Source organism: Thamnophis elegans, chromosome 5, assembly GCF_009769535.1.
Source record: "Thamnophis elegans isolate rThaEle1 chromosome 5, rThaEle1.pri, whole genome shotgun sequence".
In the NCBI taxonomy this organism is placed as follows: Eukaryota; Metazoa; Chordata; class Lepidosauria; order Squamata; family Colubridae; genus Thamnophis; species Thamnophis elegans.
The window spans coordinates 37916909-37938556 of NC_045545.1; the positions used below are offsets into that span (position 1 = coordinate 37916909).

The 21648-nt window shown below is 41.8% G+C and overlaps 1 protein-coding gene across 1 annotated transcript in view; it reads left to right on the forward strand.

The window, feature by feature from the left end:
* Positions 1 to 19721, forward strand: part of TAL1 (TAL bHLH transcription factor 1, erythroid differentiation factor) — a 31453-nt gene extending 11732 nt beyond the window's left edge. Inside the window, exon 4 of the mRNA XM_032217929.1 lies at positions 17486 to 19721. Within this exon, the coding sequence (XP_032073820.1) occupies positions 17486 to 17904 (419 nt within the window). The 3' untranslated portion in view covers positions 17905 to 19721. The remainder of the gene's footprint in view (positions 1 to 17485) is intronic.
* Positions 19722 to 21648: the final 1927 nt, after the last annotated feature.

Genomic DNA, 21648 nt, shown 5'->3' on the forward strand with positions numbered 1-21648 from the left:
TATAACTGATGTTTAAGCTGCAGAGTTAAATTTGAAAATCTCAGATTCAGTCAAATTCTCCCCCCCCCCTAATTTTGTATCATCAAAGTGGGGTTTCAGATTTTGATCCTCTGATTTTGGCATGTGTTGGCAATTTTTTCTTTTAACATATATGCATATTCCCTTCATATTCCTTCATACTTCTTTACTACTCATTTATTAACTACTGATATTTTAATAGTTCAACTTTTAGATAGCTCAATATCAAACCCATAACATTTATTAATAAGCACATCAGATAAATATTTCATGATACTTTTTAGAAGTTCATTTAATAACTGAAATTTCAATGCTTTATGGTAAGTTATATTTTGTGTGGCTCATCCATTTAAAATAGCTAGGTTCAATGCTAAGCTGTTGGATATGATAGTGTAGTAGAAACAACACTTCATTGACTCCTTTTTCCATTTAATAACTGATCACCATTTCCTATAAATTTGCCTTTTATACAGCATCACCAACAGAAATAGGAGACCAATATTTGTATTATTCTAAATAAGCTCACTGAAAACAAATGCCCCATGCTTATTGGCAGCAAATCTCAGTTCAGATAAGACCTGTCCTCTGCAACCTCAGAGGTGAGGTGATGTGATAATAATTTTAAGAAACAGGAAAGCAGATTTTAATTGAATGTTAGAGCTATTTAACAGAATAGAATAGAATTCTTTATTGGCCAAGTGTGATTGGACACACAAGGAATTTGTCTTTAGTGCATATGCTCTCAGTGTACATAAAAAGACAAGATACATTCATCAAGAATCATAAAGTACAACATTTAATGATAGTCATAAGGTACAAATAAGCATTCAGGAAACAAGCAATATCAATATAAATCGTAAGGATACAAGCAACAAAGTTACAGTCCTGCAGTCACAAGTGGGAGGAGATGGGTGATAGGAACGATGAAAAGACTAATAGTAATAGTAATGCAGCTTTAGTGAATGGTTTGACAGTGGTGAGGGAATTATTTATTTAGCAGAGTGATGATGTTCGGGGGGGGGGAAACTGTTCTTGTGTCTAGTTGTCTTGGTGTGCAGTGCTCTATAGCATCATGGGTGAGCCGAGGTGGCGCAGTGGTTAAATGCAGCACTGTAGGCTACTTCAGCTGACTGCAGTTCTGCAGTTCGGCTGTTCAAATCTCACCGGCTCAGGGTTGACTCAGCCTTCCATCCTTCCGAGATGGGTAAAATGAGGACCCGGATTGTTGTTGGGGGCAATATGCTGACTCTGTAAACTGCTTAGAGAGGGCTGAAAGCCATATGAAGCAGTATATAAGTCTAACTACTATTGCTATTGCTATCGTTTTGAGGGTAGAAGTTGAAATAATTTATGTCCAGGATGTGACGAGTCTGTATTTTCATGGCCCTTTTTTTGACACGTGCAATGTACAGGTCCTCAATGGAAGGCAGTTTGGCAGTAATTGTTTTTTCTGCAGTTCTGATTATCCTCTAAAGTCTGTGTTTGTGGTTTTGGGTTGCAAAACCAAACCAGACAGTTATAGAGGTGCAGATGATAGATTCAATAATTCCTCTGTAGAACTATATCAGAACAGTGGGACCAGTAAAGATGTTGAACTTTGCTTTGATAGGTTAGGTTTAGTAAAGACTGGGCAGGCATCTCTTGGGAATGAATTACATTGGATTGTTTGATAATATGACTGATAGGCTAAATGGCCCCAACTTCATTAATTTTACCTTTTAGAAGATACCTGAAATTATTTGACCACGATTTTTGAGAAAAAAAATAGGGGAAACTTGTGCTTTAAAACTCTTGAGGATGGAGAGTTACAATTAGCTATTGCTTGCTAAAATATGCTTTTTATTTTATAATTTATCAGCACTAGCATTCAAAAACCAGCATGTGAAAAAGTAAATGGGTCTTTTAGTTTCAAAGCAGGAAATTTGTCATTTGGTGCATTGCTGAGCTCCATTTTCTCTCTGTTGTGGATAGAGATTTTGTGAAAATGTTGCCTCCCCCCATTGTGTAGCCAGTGCAAGGAGTCCTAAGTGAGACCAATCTGAAATTAATTTAAATTAGAATGAAGACAATGCAAAGTCCTAGGGAGTAGATTTTGAGATAGAGATAGATAGAGGCATAGATAGATGGATGGATGGATGGATAGACAGATGGACAGACAGACAGACAGACAAACAGACAATGGAGAGAGAGGGGGGGGAGGAGGGAGGGAGAGAGACTGGCCACCAACTGACTCCTAACTGGGTTTATACATAATGTATCTAAAGTAGGATAATTTTGAGCCTGATGATTTGTGGCTTCAGTGAGACATCTGGGTTCATTTGTCTGATGATTCATTTGTTTGTTTCCTTGTCATTCTAAGAAGTTCTTCAAAGAGAGTGGATTTGCAGGTTTATTGTCATTTTAACAAATGTTTCATTTGCCTTCTAATATATTTTTCATTGGTCTGGAAATAGAGAAATTCAGAGTATTAATGCCCTCATTTTTCCTCTAGCTCCTCAAGTGTCAAATATAATAATAATGATAACAACAACAACAACAACAACTTTTTTTAAAAGCAGAGAGATTTGTTTTAAACTGAGCGTAGCAATTGTCGATTTCAAATGTTCTCAACTCTCCAATTCCAGCCTTTTTTTATTTCAGCAGTAGGATTTAAAAGGCAGGAGACTAATTCTGTTGCTGTTGTAGTTTAAAAAGGAGAACAGAAATCCTTCTGCATCTATTGCTGATCCTCACAACTCCTAGCCATAGTCCTAATCTATTTACTCATCATCTGAAAATTCCATTAGTATTTTAATATTGAGATTTAGAGATAAAACCCTTATGGCCATTTTATCACCAGTAACTTGCCAGCAACTTTCTTGGTAAAATGAAATAAAGATTGTTCCTCATTACTGCTATACTGGAACAGCTGTGGCCGATGATACTAGAAAATAGAATGTACTAAAATTTTATGGCATGCATAAATTAATAGAAATTAATCTTCTAGCATCATTGCAATCAACAGAATTGCAGGTATGGTCATCCATACCTTTAAGGCCCATGTCCCCTGAAAGTTCCTTTTGTTTCTGATTAAAAATAAGAATTAAAAACACAAGTGCCAGTATTTACTTTGCCCATCTTACCACTGAATGCTAAAAATCAAACATGAAAACATCTTTTTAATACTTGAGTATGAACAGATTAAATTTCAAATAACCTGATTTGTCTACTTTTCAGTCAGCAAATGTGATATTTAGATGAAAAATGTAAAATATTGTCCAAGTTAGTTTTCAAAAAAATTTTTTTTGCATTATTTAGTGATAAAATTTAAAAGCATCTAACTGTGACATGGTGAGTACCAAAAAGAAGGCATACAGAACCACTTTCAGGGTTTCTCATAGCATTTTTTTGAAGTATTTAGAGCTGGACTAGACTCAAAATTATGGAGTTTGAGAGGGATTGGGGAAGTACATAATTTGGAAAAGAAAGAAAATTCTAACATACAATTAAAATGTTAGTGAAATAGTATACAAGCTTTCAGGACATTTCAATACTGACTTTTGGTGCAATCTTGGGACAATGGATGATTTACTACTTTGCACCGTAAATGTCTATTCAATTAACCCAAGGCTTTGGAACAATGGAATGGCCACAGGCCCAATCAAACTAAAGCAATATTAAGATATACATACTGTGAAATGTTAGTTCAGGTGAAGAGAAAAGATACAGTAAAAGTAAATGTTTCCCCTGTCCAGTCATGTTGAACTCTAGGGGTGCTGCTGCTCTCTGTTTCATAGCTGAGGGAGCTAGCATTGATAGAAGTTGCTTCTGTGTCATGTGGCCAGCATGGCTATACACTTCAGGGCATTGAATGTTGTACTTGTTACTGAAATGGTACCTATTTATCTACTCATATGCTTTCAAACTGCTAGGTTTTCAGGAGCTGGAGAAAGTAATAGAAGCTCCCCCTATCACTCAGTGCTCAGATTTTGAACCTGAGGCTGTCAGTTTTCCAGCTGACAAGCTCAACATCTTTAAAGTAGAAGTTTTCTTCTAACTCTCCAGTATCGCTCCTCAAAATAAGCCCTGCATTCAGGAGCCATCAAATGCCTAAATGAAGGTTCACAGCACAGATTCTTCTGTCCCTGCCAAGCAACATAGAATAGTGGACCAGAGGAATGCTGTCAATATAATTTACTTGGACTTCAGTAAGGCATTTGATAAAGTAGACCATAAGCTACTACTAGATAAAGTAGAAAAATGTGGGTTAGATAGCATCACCACAAGATGGATTTGTAACTGGCTAACCAACCACACTCAATGTGTAGTCCTCAATGGAACTGCATCTACATAAAGGGGGAAGTATCTACATGGAGGGAAGCATGCAGTGGAGTACCCCAAGGCTCTGTTTTAGACCCCGTACTCTTCAACAACTTCATTAATGATTTGGTTGGGGGGATAAATGGGGAACTCATGAAATTTGCAGATGACACCAAGCTGGCAGGAATAGCCAACACTCCAGACGATAGGCTTAAGATACAGAAGGATCTTGACAAATTTGAACATTGGGCACTGCTTAACAAAATGAAATTTAACAGTGAAAAAAGTAAGGTTCTACATTTAGGCAAGAAAAACAAAAAGCACAGGTACAGAATATGTGGTACCTTGCTCAATAATTGTAACTATGAAAGGGATTTTGAAATCCTAGTGGACAACCATTTAAATATGAGCCAGCAGTGTGCAGCAGCTGCCAAAATAGCCAACACAGTTCTAGGCTGCATAAACAGAGGGATAGAATCAAGATCACGTGAAGTGTTAATACTACTGTATAATGCCTTGGTAAGGCCACACTTGGAATACTGCATTCAATTTTGGTCGCCACGATGTAAAAAAGTAGTGGAGACCCTAGAAAGAGTGCAGAGAAGAGCAACGAAGATGATTAGGGGACTGGAGGCTAAAACATATGTTATGTTATGTTGATTTTATTTATATGCCGCCCTTTTCCCCCGAAGGGGACTCAGGGCGGCTCACAACTCAACCAGGGAAGGGGGATACAAACAAAAAATTTAAAATGACACAAAAAACAATGCATAATGAAAGACACAACAGTCATACCAATTTGAGACGGGGGCAACAGTTCTTTAGCCCCAGGCCTGTTGGAACAGCCAGGTTTTAAGGGCTTTGCGGAAGGCCTGGAGGGTGGTGAGGGTTCTAAACTCCACGGGGAGTTCGTTCCAGAGAGTTCGTCAGAGCAGCCACAGAGAAGGCTCTCCTCCGGGTAGTCGCCAGTCGACACTGGCCGGCGGATGGAATTCGGAGGAGGCCTAATCTGTGGGATCTAATTGGTCTAGTGGAGGTAATTGACAGCAGGCGGTCTCTCAAGTACCCAGGTCCAATACCATGAAGGGCTTTATAAGTGACGACTAGCGCCTTGAAGCATATCCGGAGACCAATAGGCAGCCAGTGCAGCTCGCGGAGGATAGGTGTTACGTGGGTGAACCGAGGTGCACCCACGATCGCTCGCGCGGCTGCATTCTGGACAAGCTGAAGTCGCCGAATGCACTTCAAGGGCTGCCCCATGTAGAGCACGTTGCAGTAGTCCAGTCTAGAGGTCACAAGGGCGCGAGTGACTGTTGTGAGGGCCTCCCGGTTCAGGTAGGGACGCAACTGGTGCACCAGGCCAACCTGGGCAAATGCCCCCCTGGTCACAGCTGACAAGTGGTGTTCAAAAGTCAGCTGTGGGTCCAGGAGGACTCCCAAATTGCGAACCCTGTCTGAGGGGCGTACTGTTTGACCCCCCAGCCTGAGAGATGGAACACTTGGCCAATTAGTAGGAGGGAAACACACCAGCCACTCGGTCTTATCTGGGTTGAGTACAAGCTTGTTAACCCCCATCCAGTCCCTAACAGCCTCGAGGCCCTGGCACATCACGTCAACCGCTTCACTGAGTTGGCACGGGGCGGACAGATACAGCTGTGTATCGTCCGCATACTGATGGTATTTTATCCCGTGCCGTCGAATGATCTCACCCAGCGGCTTCATGTAGATATTAAACAGGAGGGGGGACAGGACCAACCCCTGTGGGACCCCATATTTCAGGGGCCTAGGGGTCGATCTCTGCCCTCCGACCAACACCGACTGCGACCTGTCCGAGAGGTAAGAGGAGAACCACCGTAGGACAGTGCCTCCCACCCCCACCTCCCGCAGTCGTCGCAGAAGGATACCATGGTCGATGGTATCGAAAGCCGCTGAGAGGTCAAGGAGCACTAGGACGGAGGCATAACCTCCATCCCTGGCTCTCCAGAGGTCATCAATCAATGCGACCAAAGCGGTTTCCGTGCTGTAGCCCGGCCTAAATCCTGACTGGAAGGGATCTAGATAATCGGTTTCCTCCAAGGACCGCCGGAGCTGAAAGGCTACCACCTTCTCAACAACCTTCCCCACAAAGGGGAGGTTGGAGACTGGACGGTAGTTGTTTAAAACGGCTGGTTCCAGAGATGGCTTCTTCAGAAGGGGTCTCACCACCGCCGCCTTTAGAGCGGGGGGAAAGAACCCCTCCTGAAGGGAGGCGGTAACAACGGCCTGGATCCAGCCCCGTGTCACCTCCCTGCTGTTAGCAACCAGCCAGGAGGGGCACGGGTCCAGTACACATGTGGAGGCACTTGCAGCTCCCATGGCCTTGTCCACGTCCTCAGGGGTAACAGCCTGAAAATCAATCCAGTGATGTCCTGCTAGATTCTCCCCTGGTGCCTCAGCTGGTTCTGCGCAATTGGAGTCCAGGTCCGTCCGAAGCCGAGCAACTTTATCCGCGAGGAATTGGACGTAATCCTCAGCTCTGCCTTGCAAAGGATCGCTCGTATCCCTCCTATTTAGGAGGGAATGGGTTATCCTGAACAAGGCGGCTGGGCGCGACTCAGCGGAAGCAATCAGAGAGGCAATGTGTGTTCTTTTAGTCGTCCTAATTGCCCGGAGGTAAGCTCTGATGCTGGATGTTAAAAGTGCTCGGTCTGACTCGGACTTACTGGATCTCCATCGTTGCTCTAGGCATCTCTTTCGGCGCTTCATCTCCCGGAGTTCCTCAGTAAACCAAGGAGCCCTCCTGGATCCACTGCCTCGGATCGGCCATAAAGGCGCAATCCGGTTAAGAGCCCCTGCCGCTGCTGAATTCCAAGCAGCAACCAGAGTCTCCGCTGGACTGCGGGCGAGGGTATCAGGAACAACGCCAAGCTCCGTCTGAAAGCCCAAAGGGTCCATAAGTCGCCTGGGGTGGAACCACCTAATCGGTTCCTCCTCCCTACAGTGGGGGTTTGGTCTCCGAAAGTCAAGCCTCAGTAGGTAGTGGTCTGACCATGACAGGGGTAAGATCTCACTACCCCTCAAACCAAGATCACAACTCCACTGCTCCAAGAGGAATACGAGGTCGAGCATGTGACCCGCCGAGTGAGTCGGGCCCCGAATTACTTGGGTCAAGCCCATGGCTGTCATGGAAGCCATGAACTCCTGCGCTCCATCAGAGTGTTCACCGAGCAAAGGCAAATTGAAATCCCCCAGAACTATAAGCCTGGGAAACTCAATTGCCAGCTCGGCTACTGACTCGAGGAGCGAGGGGAGGGCTGCTGCAACGCTGTTGGGAGGCAGGTACGTTAACAGCAGACCCACTTGACCCTTGAGGTCCAACTTCACCAGCAGGGACTCACACCCGACAAGCTCCGGAGCAGGGGTCCTACGAGGTACTAGAGACTCTCGGATAACAATAGCCACACCCCCACCCCTTCCTGGGATTGCGGCTGATGAAGCACCTGAAAACCCTCTGGGCACATCTCTACGAGGGGGACTCCTCCCTCCGCCAGGTTTCAGTAATACATGCCAGGTCTACCCTCTCATCTAATATTAGGTCCCGGATGAGGGGAGCTTTGTGAACTACAGACCTGGCATTTAGCGACAGCAGCCTGAGACCAGGGTCCTGATTACTCGCGCCATCTGGCCTTGGAGTGGGACTCATAGGGCCGGAAGGAGGGATCTCTGTAACGTAGCGAGCCCTCCTTCCCCAGTAATGGCCAGCCCTAAAGTCCCCACCATATCTGCCCCTCCCTGTTAAGACCGTAATACTCTGACCCACTCCCGTGTCAGTAGCCCCTCCACCCACCCCTATGGCCCCCGCATTCCCCGACAGGCCCTTCGAATCAATCATCCTCTCACACAAACACAGCCACTCATCCATGCATTCCCCACATAGGTCAGTTAAAACACAGAAAATACAGCAATAATGAGGTTAAAAAAAAGTGGGTACAGTCATCAATCAGACATACCATTCACACCGCATTCCTAAAAAAATTTGCGCACTGCGCAAGTATAGCTTAATAACTGCACAAATAGTTCTTAAAAAGTTGAGGTAGCTGAGCACCAACTGTGGTATACAGGGGTATGCAGATGGTATATCTCGTTCTTGGAAGGTATAATAATAAAGGTTCCAAAGTCTAAAGTCCGGGGTGGCCGAGATGGATCATGAAGGAGGGGGGAGTACATTAGAAACATTAAGCCCCCTCTTATAGTTTTTCCATCTGATGGCAAAATGGTGATGGTAGTCCAGAAAGGTCCCCAAGGGTTCAGCAAGTCGGACAAACCGGGTGGGCGCAGTCAGAAGATGTTGCAAGTACCGAAAAATCATAAAAATGCTGCCATCATCCATATGCCGCCCGCAGTGGCGAGCAGAGAGGAGGCTGCACCAGAGAGAAGAGGGGGAGGCTAGAGGGCTGAGGTGGCCAGAAACCAGCCACCAGTCTCAGCAGTATAGATGGAAAAGCTCAGCCACTCCTTCCTCAGAGTGAGGTGCAGGTCTAATACAAGCCCAGATCTTAATCTCTCGCAGTTCAAAGAAGAAACGCTCGCCATCCGCTAGCGCCGCCCGCCAGTATGGAAACACGCCCTCGGTATCTTTAGCGTTTGCACCATAATGTTCCTGATTCAGCCCCAAGGCTCCCAATGACCACAGCAGAGCCGCGCGGTTCCCAACAGAGTGATTGACGCTCTCAATCGAGGTTCCTGGGGAGGAGGGGGGGGAATCCCCACCGGCCACTCGGTGCCACTCGCTCACCCGACAACGCCGACAACTCCAAAAGCCGCCGCCCGTGTGAGGGGGGGGGCGTCCGACAACGCCGACAACTCCAAGCCGCCATCCATGTGAGGGGAGGGGGGGCGTCCGACAATGCCGACAACTCCAAACCGCCATCCATGTAAAGGGGGGGGGCGTCCGACAACGCCGAAGGCCACTCGGGACTGTCCTCCAAGCTCCAAGCTCCTCCAAGCTCCAAAACTCCAGGAATCCTGGCAGCAGCGTCTCTAAGCTGCGTTAGTAAGCCGCGTTGGTATCGGCAACTTCCCCCAAGCCGCGTCTGAAGCGTCGGCAGCCTCCGCCCCAGTCCCAGCGCTTTTTTTCGGTATCCCCTCGTCGTCTGCGTCTTCCGAGCCTAGCAGCTCTGGGGAGGCAAGTCTCCTCAGTACGCTGCTGGCACGGGTATTCTGGGGGGTTCTTACTCCTTCCAGCCACGAAACCAGGCTCCTGGACCAGGGTTCCACCTTCCTGCAATGGTTGCAGGAACTGGTATGTATATAGTTTAATGAAAAGAAAGACTAGGGGTGACATGATAGCAGTGTTCCAATATCTCAGGGCCTTGCTACAAAGAAGAGGAGTCAAACTATTCTCCAAGACACCTGAGGGTAGAACAAGAAGGAATGGGTGAAAACTAATCAAGGAGAGAAGCAACTTAGAACTGAGGAGAAATTTCCTGACAGTTAGAACAATTAATCAGTGGAACAGCTTGCCTTCAGAAGTTGTGAATGCCCCAACACTGGAAGTTTTAAAGAAGATGTTGGATAACCATTTGTCTGAAGTGGCGTAGGGTTTCCTGCCTAGGTAGGGGGTTGGACTAGAAGACCTCCATGATCCCTTCCAACGCTGTTATTCTAATACACAGGATTATTGCATATAAAAAGGAAAGAAGATGCAATACACAGTTACAGGAAAGGATGTACAACAAAGAGAAATCTAAATCCGAACTGGCTGTCCAGGGCAGTTGTGGTGCCCCCTCACAAATGAAGCCGATGAGAAACAGAAGAAGCAAAGGCAACTAATAGCAATATAATATAAAATTATAATTTTAATATGGAAAGAATAATGCTGATACTTTACAGAAAACTTAATCTTTAAAATCCATTTATTTTATAATGCAAGAATCTCTTCTGCTTAGACTTCATATCCTAGAAGGGATGATGTGTGATGTTGTTCTTTTAAAATAAATACTGTGAAAAAGTTAACCATGAAATCCTTATAAAACCAGAGGGATTAGAGAAAGCCTATTGTAGAGTAGATAGAATAATCACATAAAAACTGACGAGCAAATGGAGTAAAAATTGATTTTCTCAGTTCATTAAAAATCTATAGACTACATCCGTGTCAGCTCAAGACTATGGTGATAACATATTTCAGTTTAAATACCAGATTAACAAAGAGAATATTATAGAATATTGAAGTACAATACAACACAGAATAACATCTCAGATCACAGGTCTGCAAACTTTTTTTTTTCGAGAGCTGTTTTGGTTAGTCCACATAATTTTTTGGTGCGCTGAATCTGAAAATGACCTCCATTTTGTCATAGGACATCACGTTTCCTGACAATTTAGATAACTATGTTAAACAAGGCAATACCTCAAAATAAATGGAAATAGACTTATAAAATTAAAGTTTTATTACAATATTTTCATGAAAATCCTTTTTTGAACTGAAATGAAAACACACACTAAACTAGATTCTTCTTCTTTGTGAGGCTCCTCTTGGTGCATTTACACTTGTAAGTAGCATCTGGAATGTCTCTCTGAAGCATCCAACAGTAGTTTGCCATCATTGTAATGCTCCATTTTCCCTGGTATCTCCTTTCCATCTCTTTAATGTCTTGGTGGAAATGTTCACCTTGTTCCTCATTCACAGCTCCAAAATTTTCAGGAAAGTAGTCAAGGTGGGACTGGAGGAAATGCACTTTCAAACTCATCAGGCAACCTAAAGCTTGAAATGCTTTCAGCATTCTTCCGACGATCTTTTTGTAGTGAGGATCTTTGTTATTGCCTAAAAATGTCTGTACGACTTCTTTAAATGCAATCCACCCATCTTTTTGAGGATCCGCCATGGTATTGACAAACTCTTGATCAACTATAAGCCTTCTAATGTCTGGTCCGATGAACACACCTTCCTTCAATTTTGCCTCCAACAGGCATGGAAACTTGGTGACCAAGTATTTGAAGCATTCCCCATCTCTTGGAAGTGATTTTACAAATTGCTGCATCAATCCCAATTTTATGTGGAGAGGTAGTAGAAGAACTTTATGGGAAGGTACCAAAGTTTCTTGGAGGATATTTTTTTCACCGACTGTTAGCACCCTCAGCTGCCAACTCTTTTTGGTCCAGTGATTTTGTCGGTCTCGACTGTCCCATAGACACAGAAAACAAGGGTATTTGGTATACCCAGCTTGTTGCCCGAGCAGCATGTACAAGACCTTCAAGTCCCCACACACTTGTCAAGCATGGTCTTCATATTTAAGTTTACAAAGAACCAAGTTCTCGTAGGTTTCCTTCAAGTGTATGGAATGACCTACAGGTATGGAAGCATAAAAACTGTTGTGGAGTAAAACTGCTTTGAGACTTCTTTTTGAAGAATCTATAAAAAGATGCCATTGCTCTGAATCATATTGGATTTTAAATTGACTCATCAGACCTTCGATATCGATGCAATAAACCAACTTGTCTTCCTGGGCGAAGTAAGGAACAAACTCCTTCTCACGATGTCTGAACCATGAAGATGACACTCTTGGCAACAATAAATTCCTGCTTTTCAGCCTTGATCCAAGTAACTCCGAGGCATCTTTGGGAAGATTCAAGTCTCTTACCAAATCATTCATCTCCACCTGAGAAAACAATTTTGGTCTTGTATCATCTTCAAAGTCAGAACTTGATTCGTCATCTGGTTCAGGTATAACTTCACCTTCATCGGAGCTAGGTATCTCTTCCAAGGTAGCAGGGGGCTTGGGTACTGGTATATCTGTGCCATGGGGGATGGGACGAATTGCTGAGTGAAGATTGGGGTATGAAATGGAATGCTTCCATTTGGAATTAAACTCTTTCACATCGCATGAACAAAAGTAACAGTCATCACTATGGTTCTTTTGCTCTCGCCATACCATAGGAATCCCATAATGGAAAGATTGTTTTCTTACCCTTGAACCAGTTTTGGAGGTCCTCAACACACCGTTTGCACACTTTATGAGGTGCCCAAACTTTATCTTCATCTCCAATTTTTAGTCCAAAGTATGCAAAGTATACTTTTTTCAAAAAGTCTGTAATATTCTGCTGTTGCTTCAACACTGTATATTCACCACAGATGAAGCAGAAACTGGTGAATTAATACACTTTCGTGGAGCCATAACATAACAGTTGAAGAATGACGAGCTAACATGAATTGCAATGAAAAAGTGTGAACAGCCTAGAACCAAGAACCTGATGATGATTCGTGCACAAGTATGGCATGCAGGAGAGAGCAGCTCTGTGTCTGTACACGAGACGTCACAGTGCTGGCCACGCCCCCTGCACTGACCGGAGATGCTGCTATCTGCCCTGTGTCTCCCTCCCACTTGATTCTTCAGGAAAGATTAACCCTTTCTACCATTAGAAGCACAGACTTAAAACTTGCTTAGCTATGTATAATTGCTGATTTACAGTGCTATATTTTTTACATAACTCGGACAAACCCTTTAAGGTTTTTTTGGCATTTTTTATCTTAAATGCACTTATGTGAATTAATTAATAGTAATTTGGACTTTAAATTTGGTTAAAAACCCATAATATAAAAAATACTAAAAATTTTAAAAAATTGATAAATTTGAAGATAATTTTGCATGTTGTGGCAAATCATGACATCTAGGAGTTTTTTCAATATTTTATTTGTTTTCAGCACACCAAAATACATGGAAATTAGATGAAAATAATCAAACAGCTTTTTAGTCGCAGACCTGTGATTTATACTTTCAATATTGAATTTGGTTCCTTTTCCAGAAATTTCATTACTTTTCAAAATTAACAAAAACCACAATAATAAGGATAAACTAGAAATAGCAATCAATCATATGAAAAAGCAACCCTAAATTGTATTTGATTTCTACAAAAATCTGTTTTCATATATGGGTAGTTATACATAAGAGACTCTAGGCTTGGACCAATTAAAAACTTAAAAATGCTATAGTTATGTGAAAAGTATTTAGTAGGAAAAATACATATTAAACTTCTGAAAAAATAGAGACCATCTCATATTTTCTGAAAACATCTGTAACTCTGGTCATTATGTTCCAATGCTTCAAAGATCACTATTTGTCTGTATTATTTTTGGACCAATCCTTTACAGAACACTCTTTGTCATACTTTCACACTGCCCATTCATGTCCTTTTATATTCAGTTGTCATATAGTCAATATAAGTGGTCAACATTTCTAAGATGTGCACAAATGATTCCAGGATGTAGCTACACTTTCAAAACATATTTTTATGCTAGTTATCTTAGACAGATGGAACTTCTTCTATTAAATATCTAACAGATGGATCCTTGATTTGGTGTGTTCTCCAGTGTAGAATAATATCAAACTGACATAGTCCTACAATGAAGCTGAATTTTGCATAATTTTCCAGCACTAATGTCAATTCAAGATACTAGTGTAACTTTGCTTCTATTAATTATCTCTATTCCTGATAAAAATGGAATTTAGAATAAGGATGTCATAGGAACAGGATGTTTCTTCTCAAACAATATTGGTTATTTGTTTTCCTATCAAAAGAATCTCTACCCAGCCTTTCTAATGGCAGTGTGCTACTGGACAGAATGTGTCTTGCAATCATTTAAAGCCACAAAGGAATACAATTAGTACTATAAAGATACCAAGGCAATAAATATACAGAGGGAAGCTAATAGCTAAACAGCTTTTAAACTTGTTAGGCAAAAACCTGCCAGAATAGAAATATCCTTACCAGTTTGTGAAAAATATTTGGAGAAGGACTATCCATTCTTCAGGGGACAGAGAATTTTATAGTGTTGGTGGAATCACCAAGGAAGGTCTTATTGGTTATCATCAACCATTCTTTCATCTCAAAGAAACCTTCCTAATAATAAAAAGCAAGCAACTGGTATGGAAGAAAGCTATTTTTCTTGTAAATGGAACCCGAACTATTCTGGTCAGACAAATTATGAAACTTGCAGGAGAGGTCTACCACGATCCCCCATGCTTGCTTAATCATTCTTGACCAATTCTGATGAGTGATTCTAAACTAACTTGAATCAACAAGAAACCAGCTCTTGCCTTAACCAGTTAATGCATATGAGGACAATTTTACTTAAATATTTATATATTATATTTTTGTCTAAGCCAGGCCATCACCAATGTTCCCCATTTCATTAAGGAATATTTAGGGATGAAAATTTACTGCTTTTTTTTTTTCAGAATCCAGCCAGGGTGTTAAATGTTAAATTTAATTGACTATTTTCCTCTTTTTTGCACACTATTTTTTCTTTGTTGTTGTTGTGAGGGTTGAATGTATATTTTTATTTTATTTTATTTGTTTGTTTTACTGTTTTGTATTTTATTTTTATGATAAACTAAAATAATGAATAATGTTAAAAAATGATCATTAGGCTCATTTTAACTGTTTTGAAGGGCTCAGAACAGTGCATTTTGTGGGCCTTTGAGTAAAATTCAAAATAATGGGCTATTATTACTGCCATGAGATATGCCTGCAGCTGGAGGCTCACTGATAATACAATACAATACAATAGCAGAGTTGAAAGGGACCTTGGAGGTCTTCTAGTCCAACCCTCTGCATAGGCAGGAAATCCTATACTGTTTCAGACAAAGGCTATCTAACATCTTCTTAAGACTTCCAGTGTTGGGCATTCACAACTTCTGGAGGCAAGCTGTTCCACTGATTAATTGTTCTAAACTGTCAGAAATTTCTCCTCAGTTCTAAGTTGCTTCTGTTCTGATTAGTTTCCACCCATTGCTTCTTGTTCTACCCTAAGGTGCCTTGGAAAATAGTTTGACTCCCTCTTCTTGTGGCAACCCCTGAGATATTAGAACACTGCTATCATGTCTTCCCTAGTCCTTCTTTCATTAAACTAGACATACCCAGTTCCTGCAACTGTTCTTCATATGTTTTAGTCTCCAGTCCCCTAATCATCTTTGTTGTTCTTCTCTGCACTCTTTCTAGAGTCTCCACATCTTTTCTATATCGTGGTGACCAAAACTGAATGCAGTATTCCAAGTGTGGCCTTACCAAGGCATTATAAAGTGGTATTAACACTTCACGTGATTTTGATTCTATCCCTCTGTTTAGAACTGTGTTGGCTATTTTGGCAGCTGCTGCACACTGCTGACTCATATTTAAATGGTTGTCCACTAGGACTCCAAGATCCCTTTCACAGTTACTACTGTTGAGCAAGGTACCACCTATACTATACATGTGCATTTCATTTTTGTTGCCTAAATGTAGAACCTTACTCTTTTCACCATTGAATTTCATTTCATTTTGCCCAATGTTCAAGTTTGTCATGCTCCTTCTGTATCTTTAGCCTATCTTCTGGAGTGTTGGCTATTCCTGCCAGCTTGGTGTCATCTGCAAATTTGATGAGTTCCCCATTTATTTCCCTCATCCAAATCATCAATGAAGATGTTGAAGAGTACTGGGTCCAAAACAGAGCCTTGGGGTACTCCATTGCATACTTCCCTCCATGTAGATGCAGTTCCATTGAGGACTACACATTGAGTGTGGTTGGTCAGCCAGTTACGAATCCACCTGGTGGTGATGCGGTCTAACCCACATTCTTCTACTTTATGTAGTAGTAGGTTATGGTCTACCTTATCAAATGCCTTACTGAAGTCCAAGTATATCGACGACATTCCTCTGGGCCACTAATTTTGTCACATTTTCAAAGAATGCAATAAGATTAGTCTGGCATGATTTTGATTTGATTTGTTTGATTTGTTTATTATTTATAGGCCGCCCTTTTCCCTGAGGGGACTCAGGGCGGCTTACAATTTGTGGGGAGGGGAATACAAGACAAGACATGAGACAATACATAAGTAAAAATAGAACACAACATTCATTCATCATTCGGGTGGGGACGGATTAGAATCTTTATCCCCAGGCCTGACGGGATAGCCAGGCCTTGAGGGCTGTGCGGAAGGTCTGGACGGTGGTGAGGGTGCGAATCTCCACGGGGAGATCGTTCCAAAGGGTCGGAGCTACTACTGAAAAGGCTCTCCTCCGCGTAATTGCCAGTCGACACTGACTGGCGGATGGAACTCGGAGGAGGCCTAATCTGTGTGATCTAATAGGTCGTAGGGAGGTAATTGGCAGGAGGCGGTCTCTCAAGTACTCAGATCCACTACCATGGAGGGCTTTATGGGTGGTAAGTAGCACCTTGAAGCGCACCCGGAGATCAACAGGTAGCCAGCGCAGCTCACGGAGGATAGGTGTTATGTGGGCGAACCGCGGTGCGCCCACAATCACTTGCGCGGCCGCATTCTGGACTAGCTGAAGTCGCCGGATGCTCTTCAAGGGCAGCCCCATGTAGAGCACGTTGCAGTATTCCAGCCTAGAGGTCACAAGGGCCCGAGTGACCGTTGTGAGAGCCTCCCGGTTCAGTTTTTGACAAACCCATGTTGGCTTTTGGCTATTACTTGGTTTGCTTCTAAGTGTTCGCTAATTTATTGCTTGATTATCTTTTCCAGAATCTTTCCGGTATTGAGGTCAGGCTGATAGGTGTGTAGTTTCCTGGATCTGGTTTTTCCCCTTTTTTGAAGATGGGAACCATATCAGCTCTTTTCCAGTCCTCTGGCAGTTCCCCGGTGCTCCAGGATCTCTGAAAGATATAATTCAGTGGTTCTGAGATCTCGTCTGCCAGTTCCTTCAGAACCCTGGGGTATAATCCATCCGGTCCTGGTGATTTGAACCCGTCAAGGGTAGACAGGTGCTCACCATTTTCTTCCCTATTTCAACTTGTGTTCCTAATCTGATTTTTGTGGTGCTGATGTAGGAGGATATTTTGAGAAAGGTATCAATTTCTCAAAATATCCAATATCCAATATCCATTTTTAGCAAGCCAAAATGAAATGTCTTTTCATGGCTGGCAACCCTCCTAACATCCAAATATCTTGTTATTTTGTTTCCACTAGGCTTTAACATTTAAATTATTATTACAGAAGAAAATAACAACAAAGCCACTTTCTTTTCATATTCGTTTTCTATATGTATCAGATGCTCTGATCCCAACTTATGGAACATTTATTTAAGTTTAACCCCCCCCCTTTTTTTTTTAACTAACAGATGCATGTGTGCTAGCTAGCTGGCATTCAGGCTGTTTTTCTGTAACTAACTTTACATTTCTGATCTTCTTTAGGCCCTCACACAAAAGTGGTCCGTCGAATATTCACAAACAGCCGCGAGAGATGGAGGCAGCAGAATGTCAATGGAGCTTTTGCTGAGCTTCGGAAGCTCATCCCAACTCACCCACCAGACAAAAAGCTCAGCAAGAATGAAATATTACGCCTGGCTATGAAATACATCAACTTCTTGGCCAAACTGCTCAATGACCAAGAAGAGGAAGGGAACCAGAGGGGTAAAGTAAACAAAGAGACTGGCATAGTGCAAGAAGACCTTCTTCAGGACATGTTGTCCCCAAATTCAAGCTGTGAAAGCTCATTAGATGGAGCAGGAAGCCCAGACAGTTTCACGGAGGAACATGAAACATTAGATCCTAAGCATACAAGAGGCCTCCATCATTCCCTTCTTCCCATCGAGAACAATGCCCAGCGATGATGAACCAGCACAGAGCATCCCAGAACACCTGATATCTGGATTGTATGCATGTCCTCCCTTTCTTCTTCCTTCTTTATCTAAGACAGAGCGAATAAGGGGTACCTATAAAGAATGAGCATCCAGGTGTACAGAACAATTTCCTGCTTATGTCACCAATGAAACATAGGTCTTGCTAGTTGCATTTTTGAAAAGTTTAATACAGAAGGGCTGAAATATGCAGGCACCTCATTTTGTGTTTGTTCAAGGTTTACAAAAGGATTGAACTGAGACTTCATCCTTCTGCTTTTGTTTTCCCTTGTCTCCCAGCTGTTTGGACCCAAGCTTCTTCAGTTCTGTGTGGCTATTGACATTGAAATTTTTTCATGTTGTATGGTGTTCTTTTTCAGGTATCTATGAGGAAATGTACGGAACTTATTTACCTTCACACCAGAGCTTTGGTGAAGTACTATTTGTGAGCAAAACATAATTTTCATTCTGGCTTTTGTTTTCTTTTTTCTTTTTTAAAAAAACTCCATTCATTTTACACAGGTTTGAATTGTTTGAGGTATTTCTGATGTGGATTTAAAAGAAATTCTAATGTGCACTATTTGCTGAACAATAAAGGTACACCATTTAAGATTTATTTCTCAACTTTTGACATTTTATCAGAGGGATGTTTCCTTCAAGCATTGGCTGAGGTGTTACCTTCAGTTTCCCTGGTTTTATTTTGTCCTGACAAAAGTGTAATGAGAAATGTTGTTTGTGTGTATTTATATGTAAGGCTGGTACAAACAATGTTTCAGTAATGCACTTTGACTTGCTTAGATTTACATATATTAAGGTGATAATAAGGCACAATCCAACTGGAGCTTCTTCTTCACAAGATCCAAGGAAATAAATGGCAAATCTCCATGGAAAACCCATAGAAAGTTGTATGTTACATGGTTATTTAATAAATTTGGTACATGTTGATTGCTCCGAATTGTACTATGCTCCATATATAGGAGTTTTTGCAGAAGAAGCTCCTGGAGGACAATGCTCAAGTGGGTACTTTTCTTTCCAAAAGTAGCTTGGGTCCAGAATGAATTTGCATTCTGTTGGGTATTGTAATTCTATGAACAGTGGTATATGCAGCAAACCATGATGATGCCAAAACAACAATATGAACATGATGTTGCATTATGCAAATGTGTCATGATGTCCTATTGTTCCAATGTCTGATACAAGTATGTTAGCCACAGTTGTGTGATGACAGTGTCACACGGTTTTGTCAATTCCCTTCCTTGCTTCTCTGCAGTTGCCTAAGTGTCTGTTTTCTGTGCCATTCTCCCTCTCTCTCTCTCTCTCTCTCTCTCTCTCTCTCTCTCTCTCTCTCTCTCTCTCTCTCTCTATTTCTAGATTTGATTATATTATAAAGAACTACAGCAATCTTAGTGTTTCAAGGCACTATTCAGAAACTTAGTATGTTCATCCATTGTTGACTATGAAGGATGCAGTGTAGAAAATTTAAGGAAGACTTGTTTTTTCCTTCTCAGTTGTACTGTTTGCCTTGTTAATAAAAAATATAATTGCCTGGGCATTCAGACAGATGTATACAAGGTTTTTCCCCCTATTCCAGATTGTTCATGAATTCCCTGATATGTGTATATATGTGTTTGTTAAAGTATTTTTCTATTGAGCAAACAGTTTTGAAAAAAGAAATACTGTCTTTTGTTGTTTGTATGGGTGGGAGTGAAAGACACATTGCTTCGCGAGCTGCATGTTGCTCCAAAAAGATTCAAAGGTATTATGAATAATGTAAAAGTTATTGCTGAGGAATAAATGGCTTATTAACCATTGCTTATTATTAAAGCCTCTCCCTTCAAAAATCTAGAAACAACAACAATAATAGGAAAGGGATATGTAGAACTGGAAACAGAACTGGAAAGTCAAATTAAAGCAATTGGAAAGCATCTGATTGTGGTTTTTAGATACAGACCAAACTGATTTACACTTACTGAGAAGGGCATGTTTAACCAGTGGTACCCACTGGGGTGTATTATGTGTTAAAGAAGGTGGTTGCTGTATGATCAAACTCCTGCTCTTTTCTATGTGACAAAAAATACAAAGGGATGGGGCTTTGATTTTACTGCATGGCTGCCATCTTGTTTTTCTTTTTTTCATTGCTCCCATGAACACTGTGCTCTATATGTCCAAATACTTTCAAGGACTACTCTGCTAACCTGTTTCGTTCATGATCTTTTATAGCCTAGCCATCCTAATTAGGGTGAGCCTTGGATGTTTTCACCTTATTTGTACTTTCTTTATTTTTTATATAATGTTTCCATCTCTCAAAAGTGGAATCACCTGGAGGTTCCAGACCAGTGGTGGGTTACAGGCGGTATGCCCCGATACGGATGTACCAGAGCCTGCCCTGAGCACTGGATACCGTTCTGGTATGGTGCTCCGGAGGGCCCATCTGCCCGCCCGAGATCCTTACTGGTCTTTTAAATCTTCTGAGCTTCTGCGCACACGCATGGCGCGTACAGCACCTGTGCGATGCTCTGCTGAGCAGCTGGAGCATCAAGGAGGCTTGCAGAAGCGGTAAGATGCATGCGCGCACTGTGCAAATCCATGTGGACGCCACCAGGCCCGTTCCAACCGGTACAGTTGGGATGAAATCCGGAACGCACCACTGTTCCAGACCTACCATATCCCTGAAACCTACTACAATCTTGGCCAGCAATAGATTGTTTACCCTCTTTTTGTGTTCATTTTAGATACTAATCAACATTAAAAAGTAAAAACAGCTTCTTCTGGTCTTTTGGCCAAGGGAAATTGAACGATACATTGCTCATCCTAAACAAATAGCAGTATTGGGTTTTCTAGAATAGTTAATGCTGTGAGAACAATTCCAGGGGAAAATAAGTTTTAAATATAATTTTTGTATAATGCTAAAGATTTGTTCTTCTTTACATCCCCCTTTTCTTCTTAATCTAGAAAACACTTCTTTAAGCAACTGTATGCTTCACAAATTTGTAGAATATTTCTAGGGAACTTCAGATATATGGGTTACAATGCTAGTAGGCCAAGCCAAAAAAAAAAAAAATAGAATGAAGAAGATTATTAAGGAGAACATGGTACTCAGGTCGGAAGTGGGACAACTTAAGGCCCGCAGCTGCAAAAGAAACAGGTCCCAACCCCTCAGAAGTTAGGCCCTTGAAAATTGAAACCAACTACTAAAATTAGACACACAATTTCCTGCTGATTTGTATGCTTCTTGAAATAATAAGCAATTTTAATGCATCTAAACAATACTCCCAATCCCCACCCCCAGTATCCTCTAAAAAATGGAAATGTCTGGCTCTTTCCACAAGTGTGACATTATTGCATTGTAATTTTCAATCAATCCCTCTTCCAAAATACATTAAATTAGAAGGGCAACAACCTCTCTACCAAAATGAATGCTTGGTTTAAATGGCCTGCCGGAGAGAGCGGAGGCTACGGGGGTGGGGGGGCATTTTGCACCAAGTGATCATTTCCCAGTCTTTCAAATGCCTTCCAGATGTTCTGAAACCCTAACCTCCCAAATTCATTAGCTAAAATTCTGATAGACTCCAACATAGGAAACACTATATTATTCATTGACCAAATCCAGTGGCAATATTATGACTTTACAAAATAAGTTAATAATTTTGGGGGTCTAAAGGGGGCTACTTTGGATGTGTCAGAAATTCTCTCAGAATCTCAATTTCATTTCAAAATATTTTCAAATCAGCCTGTATT